Here is a 12,318-nt window from a genome sequence, read left to right as displayed (position 1 = left end):
TGTACATATACATGGCAAACATTCAATGCCATAGACACACAACATATATAGACAAACACACAGAGGCTATTTAACATTCCAGTTTTTTCATGAGGGTATTTTGGCCACCAGAGGAGCTGTTGCTTCACTGTCCATTTGTGACACTGATGAAGTATTTTCTCATTCTTTGCATGCTTGCTGGAGATTTTTATGATGTCCTAAATTAGCCTCCCCACATAAGCAGTACCTAAATTTCCTACTTGACAGATGCAACTGTCTATTAGGCTGCAAATACATGTACTTTCATGGATCCTCCTTGCAGGATGGGTTGTCTTATTTCATATGACCCCACATGGATTACTTTTTATTAGCATCAACTCTTGCTTCCTCAACCCTAACTAATCTTTTTTCTTATTTTCTCCCTCTTCTTCCTTGGTGGCAGTGCTCTGTCAGCTGTGGAGAAGGCATCCAGCAGCGTCAGGTAGTCTGTAAATCCAGTGACAACAGCATTGGACATTGTGAGAGCAACAAGCCAGAGACCATCCAGGTTTGCAAAACAATCACATGCCCAGGTGAGAAGCTGGCATTGTAGAAGGAATTGTATAGCCATCTATATACCATATACTTCGGGGTACTAAACGACTGGGGCTATAAGACGACCTCCCAACTTTTACATGCAAAATAGAGAGTTGGGGATACACTCGCCATTGAAGATGACTCCCCAAACCAGCCGGGTGGTTTCTGTCCTCGGGCCTCTGGGCTGTTTCCTGCGCCACCTCCAGAAGGGCCTCTGGCGCTGCTCAGGCCGCTCTCCTTCTTCCTGACCGGGCAAAGAGGCACTTCTTGCGAGGCCAGGAAGAAGGGAGTCAGGACAGCTTACTAACCGGCCACAATTTGAAACCTCAATATAATTACATAAATATAAATACTTTAAATAAATAAATAATAAATAAATTAGGATTATTATGTAATTGCTTTTTTTTTTTTTTTTGCTAATCACGAAAATTATTTTTTGCTCATCAGTTATCATTAAAGTTCATGTATTTTATGTGTGGCCCAAGATGATGATGATTCTTTTAATGTGGTCCAGGGAAACCAAAACATTTGGACAACCTGTCATAGAAAAAGGATTTCAGCATGAACCATGCTGAACTTGGGTTAATCAAACCCAACCACTCCTGACGTTCTCATCCGCAATGGGATAATGGGTAGGCTGTTCCATCTACTCAATTCTCCAGTGACAGGCAATTTTCCTCAACTATCATTGCCCAGATCATATGTGTATGCAAGATGAAGAGTTATGAGCAGAGACAACGCCAGAATCGGAAGATGGGGATGCAACTCCTAGGGTGCAGCTTGGGGCTTCATGGACTACAAAAGGAAAGGGTGGGGAGAAGGACAAACCTGGGCTACTAGGAATAGTTAGTCTGGATTGTAGAGGTCACTGTGTATCTTAGTTTAAAAAATGAAGAAATGTGAGAAATAAAAGGAATTGTAGCTTCTGACCACCCCATGGTGCTCTGCGGACTACAAAAGGAAAGAGTGGGGAGAAGGACAAACCTGGCTACTCAGGATAGTTGGTCTGGATTGTAGAGATCACTGTTTTTTTTAAAAAAATGAAGAAATGTGAGGAATACAAGGAATAGAAGCTTCTGACTACTCCATGGTACTCTGTGGACTACAAAAGGAAAGAGTGATGAGAAGGACAAACCTGGGCTACTCAAGATAGTTGGTCTGGATTGTAGAGGTCACTGTGTATCTTTTTTTAAAAAAATGAAGAAATGTGAGGAATACAAGGAATAGAAGCTTCTGACCACTCCATGGTGCTCTGTGGACTACAAAAGGAAAGAGTGGGTAGAAGGACAAACCTGGCTACTCAGGATAGTTGGTCTGGATTGTAGAGGTCACTGTGTATCTTTTTTTTAAAAAAAATGAAGAAATGTGAGGAATACAAGGAATAGAAGCTTCTGACCACTCCATGGTGCTCTGTGAACTACAAAAGGAAAGAGTGATGAGAAGGACAAACCTGGGCTACTCAAGATAGTTGGTCTGGATTGTAGAGGTCACTGTGTATCTTTTTTAAAAAAAATGAAGAAATGTGAGGCATACAAGGAATAGAAGCTCCTGACCATCCCATGGTGCTCTGTGGACTACAAAAGGAAAGAGTGGGTAGAAGGACAAACCTGGGCTACTCAGAATAGTTGATCTGGATTGTAGAGGTCACTGTGTATCTTTTTTTTAAAAATGAAGAAATGTGAGAAATACAAGGAATTAAAGCTTCTGACCATTCCATGGTGCTCTGTGGACTACAAAAGGAAAGAGTGATGAGAAGGACAAACCTGGGCTACTCAAGATAGTTGGTCTGGATTGTAGAGGTCACTGTGTATCTTTTTTTTAAAAAATGAAGAAATGTGAGGAATACAAGGAATAGAAGCTTCTGACCATCCCATGGTGCTCTGTGGACTACAAAAGGAAAGAGTGGGTAGAAGGACAAACCTGGGCTACTCAGGATAGTTGGTCTGGATTGTAGAGGTCACTGTGTATCTTTTTTTAAAGAATGAAGAAATGTGAGAAATACAAGGAATAGAAGCTTCTGACCACCCCATGGTGCTCTGTGGACTACAAAAGGAAAGAGTGTGGAGAAGGACAAACCTGAGCTACTCAGGATAGTTGGTCTGGATTGTAGAGGTCACTAAGTATCCTTTTTTAAAATGAAGAAATGTGAGGAATACAAGGAATAGAAGCTTCTGACCACCCCATATATTTGGACTCCTTTTCAATAGGAAGACGGTTTACTTCAAAGGCCAGAAGTGACAACTGTATCTAACCATGCTTTGAGATTAAAGAGTGACAAAATGTTCTGGTCCTGGGATGACTGACCGTAGTGCAATGATTCCTTTGATATGGAGGCACCTTGAAGGAGGTTGCATTGATGTAAAGTTTTTCAACAGTAAAGCTGTTAACCTTAAGAGGCCAAACTGCACATTTAATTAAAAAAAATCCAGCAGCATTATGGGACTGGGCCAGGTTTGCCCTCCAGTGATTTATCTCATTGTCATGTATCAGACTGTTTGACCTACTTTCCCCTTCCATTTCAGGAAAGCTATCAAGTACAAATGGAGATACCGGGGATCATGTGACTCCAAAGGTACAATGGGTGCCTCAGGAAAGTGCCAAAAATCCTGTCAGCAAGATATCATCAAGTAAGCACATTCCTTCATTTGAGCTTCACGTTTTGATTCATCACCTGTTTCTCTGTCTGTCTTCTTTATGAAACCCGGCACTGCTCAGGAAAGATCTGTCTCGTGAAATATGAGAAATACTGTCAGGATTTTGTAAAGTTGTGCAGTCATGCTGCTGACTGTCTATATTTACTAAGTGGGGAGTGAACCGAGACGTTTGAGAAGGGAAAAAAACTTTGCTCTCACCCATAAAGATAACGTGAACCTGGAAAGTTGTGATTTCAGATCTTTTTGAGTATCTGGCCCCTTCTACACTGTCATATAAGACCCAGATGATCTGCTTTGTATTATAGTGAAGTGTAGATTCTAGGGCTGGGTGGTTTCGTTTCGTTAATTCGTAATTCGTTAAAAATTCGTTATTTTGTTTTGTTAACGAAGCGATAACGAACCATTCTGGAGCAACTTAAAAACAAAACGAATTTTTCAATTCGTTTAGTAAATGCTTCGTATTTCGTTATGTATTCGTTTCGTTATTGGTTTGAGGTCGTTTCGTTATTATTTCCGCATGTCTAGGGCAAGTTTTATAGTTTTTTGTTTAATTAGTGAAAAAAAATTATAATATCACACTAACAGTCAACAACAGAGGGAGAGGGAAGCTTCAGAAGTTCCCCCTGTCCCATTTGGAGGTTTTTTAGCGTATTGCGCGGTCGCGTCCGCCATTAACGAATCGATTCGTTATTGTTTCATATTTGTTTCGTTAATGTTTCATAATTTTTTTACCATTTACGAAATTTCGTAAATATCGAACTTTTTTTTAAAAAAATTCGGAATTCTTTTAAATATCGAAACGCAAAAAACCCCAAAAAACGAATCGATTTTAGAAACAAATTTTTCCGTTGTTACCCAGGCCTAGTAGATTCATATAATCCAGTTCAAAGCAGATAATGTGGATTGTCTGCTTTGATAATCTGGATTATATGGCAGGGTAGAAGAGGCCTCTGATGGGCCACAATGCATAATCTGCATGAGTTGCCAGCTATGCAGGCTGGCTTTCAATTAAAACTATTAAAGAAAAGCAGTTTTTAGAAGTACAGTAGAGTCTCGCTTATCCAACACAATTGGGCAGGCAGAACGTTGGATAAGCGAAAATGTTGGATAATAAGGAGGGATTAAGGAAAAGCCTATTAAACTTCTTTTCTCTCTCTCTCTTTTTAATTTTTTTTTCTTTTTTACATTTTTATTATTTTATCATGGTTTAATACATTGGTTATACATTGTTTGTTTTACAGCAGATACATATTATTCAATACAATCTACCATACTTTTGGCATCTAGTATTATTTTTTTGCTTATACATATTATCTATCCCTCACCGCTGTGCTCCCCTCCCTCTCCTCCCAACAGGCATGTAGCCGGGGGGGGGGGGGGGGGCTCAGGGGGCTTCAGCCCCCCCCCCCCCGAAATTCTCATGGTGGTTCGCGAAAAGGCCTTACTGTTGCATTATTTAAACTGTTATGTTTATTCATATCATGATCTGATTACCATACTCAATATATCCCATATGCATGGGGGTATTGGGGTAATGATACAAAAGGTTTGCTAGGCTAGACCCTCTTTCAGTCAGACTCAGCCCCCCCCCGAAACTCATCCCCCCCCGAAACTCAGCCCCCCCGAACCCCCCCTGAAAAAAATTCAGCCCCCCCCCCCCCCAAAACGAAATCCTGGCTACAGGCCTGCCTCCCAAGCCACAGTTTTTACATATCACCTGTCCAAAATTTCATTTTTTCTTGTGGAGGTAACTTTCCTTCTTTATTTTTTAATCCTTTCTCAATAAATTTTCTCCCTACATCGTCACAATCACTTTGTTTCCATGTACCAGTGGCTGGATCTACCTCCTCCGCTCTTTCTTCACACTTGTTTTCTCTTCCCTTCATATTATTGTATGTCCATTTCTTTGTTTCGAATAATTTATTACTTTTGTCCAGTCAGTCTCTTTTATTGGGGTCCCTTTATTTTTTGTTATTAGATATGTTAACCTGTCCATATTTTTAATGTCTATCACTTTTTCAATCCAGTCACTAATTTCTGGTATATCTTCTTTTTTCCACAATTTTGCATAGCATATTCTTGCTGCAGTGTTTAGCAGAAAGAGGATTTTGTCTGTATTTTTCTCCGTTTTTTGGTCTGTTATTCCTAATAAAAATACTTCCAGTTCAAATAGGATTTTCATATTTAATATTTCCTGTAGTTTCTTATGTATTTTTCTCCAATATGTTCGAGCTTTAGTGCACGACCACCACATGTGGAAATACGTTCCTTCTATCTTTCCACATTTCCAGCATTTAGTGTTTATATTTTTGTAACATTTTCCAAGTTTCTGGGGTGTCATGTACCATCTGTGTGCGACTTTAATCCAATTTTCTTTAAGGCCTGTTGCTTGTGTATATTTGATTTTTGTTTTTCATATTTCTTTCCAATTTTCTTTTTAAATTGTTTTTCCTATATTTTCTGACTCATATAATTTTTTTCTCCATCTGGTTCTACATTCCATTCCAGTAATTTTTTGTAAATCTTTGTTATTACTCCTCTTTCTGAAATTAATATTGTGTCCCAGAAGGTATCATGTTCTTGAAAACCTTCCTTGTCTCTTAAAAGCAGCAACGATATTTTAAAAGGGATTTTTTTTTTCATCATAGTCATGCATAAAATGGATTCTGGTGACATCTAGCGTCACTTTGGTTTATCTGCAGGATATGCAATTGCTATTGTATACTATTTACTATTGTATGCAGATGTTCAAGCTGGGTTTAGAAAAGGCAGAGGAACGAGAGACCAGATTGCCAATATCCGCTGGATAATGGAGAAAGGCAGGGAGTTTCAGAAAAACATCTACTTCTGCTTCATTGACTATTCTAAAGCCTTTGACTGTGTGGATCATAATAAATTGTGGCAAGTTCTTGGTGGGATGGGCATACCAAGCCACCTTGTCTCTCTCCTGAGGAATCTGTACAAGGACCAAGTAGCAACAGTAAGAACTGACCACGGAACAACAGACTGGTTCAAGATTGGGAAAGGCGTACGGCAAGGCTGCATACTCTCACCCAACCTTTTTAACTTGTATGCAGAACACATCATGCGATGTGCGGGGCTGGATGAATGCAAAGCTGGGGTGAAAATTGCTGGAAGAAACATTAACAACCTCAGATATGCAGATGACACCACTCTGATGGCCGAAAGCGAGGAGGAGCTGAGGAGCCTTCTAATCAAGGTGAAAGAAGAAAGCGCAAAAGCCGGGTTGCAGCTAAACGTCAAAAAACCAAGATTATGGCAACAAGAATGATTGACAACTGGAAAATAGAGGGAGAAACCGTGGAGGCCGTGACAGACTTTGTATTTCTAGGCGCAAAGATTACTGCAGATGCAGACTGTAGCCAGGAAATCCGAAGACGCTTACTTCTTGGGAGGAGAGCAATGTCCAATCTCGAGAAAATAGTGAAGAGTAGAGACATCAGACTGGCAACAAAGATCCGCCTAGTCAAAGCCATGGTATTCCCTGTAGTCACCTACGGATGTGAGAGCTGGACCTTAGGGAAGGCTGAGCGAAGGAAGATCGATGCTTTTGAGCTGTGGTGTTGGAGGAAAGTGCTGAGAGTGCCTTGGACTGCGAGAAGATCCAACCAGTCCATCCTCCAGGAAATAAAGCCCGACTGCTCACTGGAGGGAAAGATACTAGAGACAAAGTTGAAGTACTTTGGCCACATCATGAGGAGACAGGAAAGCGTAGAGAAGACAATTATGCTGGGGAAAGTGGAAGGCAAAAGGAAGAGGGGCCGACCAAGGGCAAGATGGATGGATGGCATCCTTGAAGTGACTGGACTGACCTTGAAGGAGCTGGGGGTGGTAACGGCCGACAGGGAGCTCTGGCGTAGGCTGGTCCATGAGGTCACGAAGAGTCGGAGACGACTGAACGAATGAACAACAACATGCAGTCTTTGCCAAACAAATTCCTAAACCTGAGTGCAATTACTAGGACCAAATAGAATATCCACATTAAATTAATTTCTGGATTATATTCAACTGTCACAAGTGGTACTGGCAGTTAAATTCAGCCCTTAGTAAGCTAGTCTACTTCTGCTTGTTTGTCCACCTGCCTGCCAGTTTCTTTCTTTCAGTTGTCTGTACACTTCCATCTCAGACTTTTCTGTTCCTTTCTTTCTCTTCTCAATTTAGGCCCCTTCCACACAACTGTATAAGTTTCACATTGAACTGGACTACATGGCAGCATGGACTCAGATAACCCAGTTCAAAGCAGATATTGTGGATTATCTGCCTTGATATTCTGGATTATATAGCTGTGTGGAAGGGCCCTTAGGCTCCCATAATGACATTCTACGGTTGCTGACAAATCCATAGGCCTAATGACTTGCTTTTATGCACCTTCTCTCTTGTAAATAGAAGATGCAGATGTTATTTTAAGACTTTCTATATATGTTTTGAACACGTTTTTCTATTTTACACACAAATACACAGCATTAAAGAGGGACAGAGCATTAATCTGTCAGGTACTTAGCATATACATATGTCACGTTGCAAGGGTTCTGCCAATATTTAGGCAGAGATGAACCAAACAAAAACCCAGTTTGTATAAAACAATTTAATTAAAACAGCACTTACTTTCTGGTTATTTTAATAGTCTAAAATATAAAACATAAAGATTGCACTCAGCTACAGAATATAAAACAAAAACAGCAAACACTGTTGCAGGTTCAAGATAACTCCATAGTCAAAAAGTCCAGTCCAGTGGTCAGACGCCAATAGTTCAGTAAACAAAGTCCAGGGATCCAGAGTCTATACCAGTGGTTCTCAACCTTCCTCATGGTGTGACCCCTTAATACAGTTCCTCATGTTATGGTGACCCCCAACCATATATTATTTTCGTTGCTACTTTCATAACTGTAATTTTGCTCATGTTATGAATCGTAATGTAAATATCTGATATGCATGATGTATTTTAATTCACTGGACCAAATTTGGCACAAATACCCGATACGCCCAAATTTGAATACTAGTGGGGTTGGAGGGTGGGGATTGATTTTGTTGTTTGGGAGTTGTAGTTGATTGGATTTATAGTTCACCTACAATCAAAGAGCATTCTAAACTCCAGCAATGATGGAATTGATCAAAATTTGGACACAGAACTCCCATGACCAACAGAAAATACTGAAAGGGTTTGGTGGGCATTGACCTCGAGGTTTGGAGTTGTAGTTCACCAACATCCAGAGAGTACTGTTGACTCAAACAGTGATTGATCTGGACTGAACCTGGCGTGAAAACTCAATATGCCCAAATGTGGTGGGGTTTGGGGAAAGTAGACCTTGACATTTGGGAGTTGTAGTTGTTGGGATTTATAGTTCACCTACAATCAAAGAGCCTATTGAGCCCCACTGACAATAGAATTTCGGGACAAAGCAAGGTTTACCTGCTTTGTCCCAAATTAATTCCCTTTTACCAGACACATTGTTTAGATGTCTCCAGTTAAAGTCTGAAAGGGCCCATATTTTGGGTTCTGTTTGGAAGGGCCAAGAGTCAGACAAAAGCAAACTGCTGTGGCCTCTCTTAGCTTGTGTATTCTTTCATATTAAGGACCTATTGCCATCTGGACCTCACTTGATGTTGTTTGACTCAGTTTTCATCTCTGAAATCTTGGGAGGTATGGTGGGGCGAGGGAGAGAGACTATTTCCACATTAAAAACCTCTTTGCTGCCTTACACAGATTCAGTTTTTCTTTTATATTGGCTGGGACTTTCTGTGTGTTGTTAAACCTTTGTACTTTATATCACAGGCAATGAAACACTCTTGTGTATAACCAAGTAACACAGTTTATTTATAATTTCTGGCTCCAACGCTTGTAGTTACATTTGTGTTTTGCTGCAATCTTGAGGCTTACAGTTAGTATCATTTACTTGGTTAACTTTTCTGAATAAACTATCAATGTTTCACATTCACAAACATGTTACTTGCTTTACACACTCTTGGCTGAATTATATTCTGAACTAAGGCAACACTAGCCTTCTTTATATTCCTTAAAACTCGAGCTCTATTTAACTAACTGCTTCTCTATATCAGAAGTCTTTAACACATCTTCATAACTGCTTATTTCTATCCGGCACTCAAAAAAACAACTCTCCATTTCACACACAGATTCCTAACTGTCATTTTCAAACTCCCTCACTCTAACTGCCTCTTTCAGAACCTTGGCTCCGCCCCTTTGGAATGTTCAGCTCTGCTCTCCCCAACTGTCATTTTGGCCTAGCAGCCTTTTCAAATCCTGGGCCTACACTAATCTGCATATGACCAATCGGCTTCACATATGCAAATGAATCCTATCTCTGCTGTTCATACCCTGTCTGTGCCTATTTCTTCCCTATCTGCCATATGTAAACATAGAGCTATACACCAAAACTTTAACATAGAGTAGAAATTTCACTACATATGGTATTGTAATGTGATCGTTTATAAACTTGCACGCCTATGTAAGGTAGGTTCGGCAGCAGTTTGCCTCCTATCAGACAGGAAGAGACTCCCAAGTCACTTAATAAAACCTATTTGTATGTTTTCTTCTCACAGAAGAGCCTTGCCTTGGAGACAAGTCCATCTTCTGCCAGATGGAAGTCCTGGCTCGCTACTGCTCCATCCCTGGCTACAACAAACTCTGTTGTGAATCTTGCAGCAAAAAGGTCTCCACCAGTCAGCCTCCCAGCAGCGACCAAGGTGCTTCTGAGACTGGGACGCATGGGGGTGCTGTCCTTCCCAGCCCCTTACCACAGCTGCAGTTCCACCCCACTGCCATGAGTCAACTGCACAGGCTAAAGGGTGCTGCTCTGAAAGAGGCAGAGGTGGCCCGTGGCCTAGTAGCCACCCATGCTGGTTCCACAGCCTGTCAGGTGAAGACTGCTGTCCAGCCTCAGGGCAGCTCCAACAATGGCACTTCCAAAGCTGGTGTGCCACGACTTCTACCTCCTCCTCGGCAGGCCATCACAGGATGGAGCGCTGAGGACCCGCAGAGCAGGCCAATGTTCCCGTGGCTCCGTGCTGCCTTGAACAATCCTGCAGCAGCATCACAGAAAGAAAGAAAACCTCCTCTTCTTGCTCAAGACATGGCAGGACGGAGAAAGGACAACATGATGGAGCCCGTCAAGCCAGCTCCCAGTCTCAGGACCTCTTCCTCTGTTGGGACATGAGTGGGAATGTCTTTTCCCAGGACTTTCTGTCCCTTCTTTCTTTCTCTGTCACTCTCCACAGTTTACATCGGTCAGAGCTGCAACGTTCCTGGGCCCCTTTCTGAAACAGAAGGAGACAACCATGGTCATTTGTTCACGACAACAGCAACAATTTTGTTGTTTGATGGCACTTTTATTTAAAGAAACATACACAAAGAGTTGCAGCCACCGCCGTTCTGTTGTAAACAAGCTGCCAAGAGCAGTTGAACGCACAGTGCTTGTGTAGCCCACCTTAGATTACCTCAAAGTGTGGCTTGAAGCAGCCGGGCTTTTTCTTCCAGGGTGCTAACAATTATTTATTTTTTTGATCATGCAATAAGCCGGACAAAACAAAGCAACCAATTATGAACGGAAGGATTTTGGGTACTTGACCCCTGGTCACTGAGTCTCCACAAATTCCACCATTTGCTTCTGCTTTTACTGCTCAGCCCTCTAGAGCATGTTGAATTCTGATATGGTGCTTCTTGCTAGTTCTAGTTTGAGTGATGGTGGATGGTGAGCGTGGTGTGTCAGGCCATGCGGACTAAAGTGTATCATATAGGAGAGATGAGGAAGCCTAGTTTAGAAAGAAGGAAAGGTGTCCATGGCTTGGATTAAACCCCTGAGATAGTGACATAGCATCCATGCCTTGCTGAGCTGTTGTGTCGAGTCTCTTGGAAGAATGATTTGTTTTAATCCCAAAGCCATCACTGAATGTATCTTGAGCTGTGTATGATCTAGCAACACCTTCAGGATTGAAATGAGGATCCGCATTTCATGGTAGTGATACTTACCAGTCATAAAATATGAGTATATAGGAAAATAAAATCCAATTTTCATCCCATCTACAGATCCATTGAAATGAACGAGACTCAGGCCCCTTCCACAAAGCTGTATAAAATCCACATTGAATTGGAATGCATGGCAGTGTGGGCTCATGTAACCCAGTTCAAAGCAGATATTGTAGATCAGGGCCCGAGGGCGGGATATGGCCTTCCAAGGCCATTTACCCGGCCCGAGGGCAGGATACGGCCCTCCAAGGTCATTTATTTACCCAGCCTGAGGACAGGATATGGCCCTCCAAGGTCATTTACCTGGCCCGAGGGCAGGATACGGCCCTCCAAGGTCATTTACCCGGCCTGAGGGCAGGATACGCCCCTCCAAGATCATTTGCCCGGCCCAAGGGCAGGATATGGCTCTCCAAGGTCATTTACCCAGCCCGAAGGCAGGATACGGCCCTCCAAGGTCATTTACCCAGCCCGAGGGCAGGATACAGCCCTCCAAGGTCATTTACCCAGCCCGAGGGCAGGATACGGCTCTCCAAGGTCATTTACCCGGCCCGAGGGCAGGATACGGCCCTCCAAGGTCATTTACCCAGCCCGAGGGCAGGATACGGCCCTCCAAGATCATTTACCCAGCCTGAGGGCAGGATACGGCCCTCCAAGGTCATTTACCCAGCCCTCGCTCAGCGTCAACCTAAGTCTGAAACGACTTGAAAGCACACCACCACAACAATCCCATCTCATCAGCCAAAAGCAGGTCCAGACTTCCCACTGAAATTGTTCTTCATTTCAATTATTGTATTGTTTTAAGTGCTTTTTGCAGTACAAATAAGATATGTGCAGTGTGCATAGGAATTCATTCATGCTTTTTTCAAATTATAATCCGGTCCTCCAACAGTTTGAGGGAGTGTGACCTGGCCCTCTGTTTAAAAAATCTGAACACCCCTGTTGTAGATTATATGACTTGATATTCTGGGCTGTATGGCTGTATGGAAGGACCCTTAATCTGATCTCTTCTGGACTTTGTCTGCTGTAGTGGTTGTTTGATAGCAAATGAGCAATACAGCAGCTTTTTGTTGGCCCTATCAGGAAACAATCACCTTAGGCATCATATTT

At 42.1% G+C, this 12,318-nt stretch overlaps 1 protein-coding gene across 2 annotated transcripts in view; it reads left to right on the top strand.

Moving 5' to 3' along the window:
- ADAMTS14 (ADAM metallopeptidase with thrombospondin type 1 motif 14) overlaps window positions 1-11,264 on the top strand; it is a 129,296-nt gene extending 118,032 nt beyond the window's left edge. For both annotated transcript variants that reach the window (XM_067465694.1, XM_067465693.1), the window contains exons 20-22: window positions 422-551; window positions 3,078-3,182; window positions 9,789-11,264. In XM_067465694.1, coding sequence (XP_067321795.1) covers window positions 422-551; window positions 3,078-3,182; window positions 9,789-10,402 — 849 coding nt within the window. In that variant the 3' untranslated portion in view covers window positions 10,403-11,264. The remainder of the gene's footprint in view (window positions 1-421; window positions 552-3,077; window positions 3,183-9,788) is intronic.
- The last annotated feature ends 1,054 nt before the right edge of the window (window positions 11,265-12,318 follow it).

The sequence above is a fragment of the Anolis sagrei genome, chromosome 3, assembly GCF_037176765.1.
Source record: "Anolis sagrei isolate rAnoSag1 chromosome 3, rAnoSag1.mat, whole genome shotgun sequence".
In the NCBI taxonomy this organism is placed as follows: domain Eukaryota; kingdom Metazoa; phylum Chordata; class Lepidosauria; order Squamata; family Dactyloidae; genus Anolis; species Anolis sagrei.
Note: the sequence above shows the minus strand (reverse complement) of the source record. Positions and strands in the feature narration are given on the sequence as shown.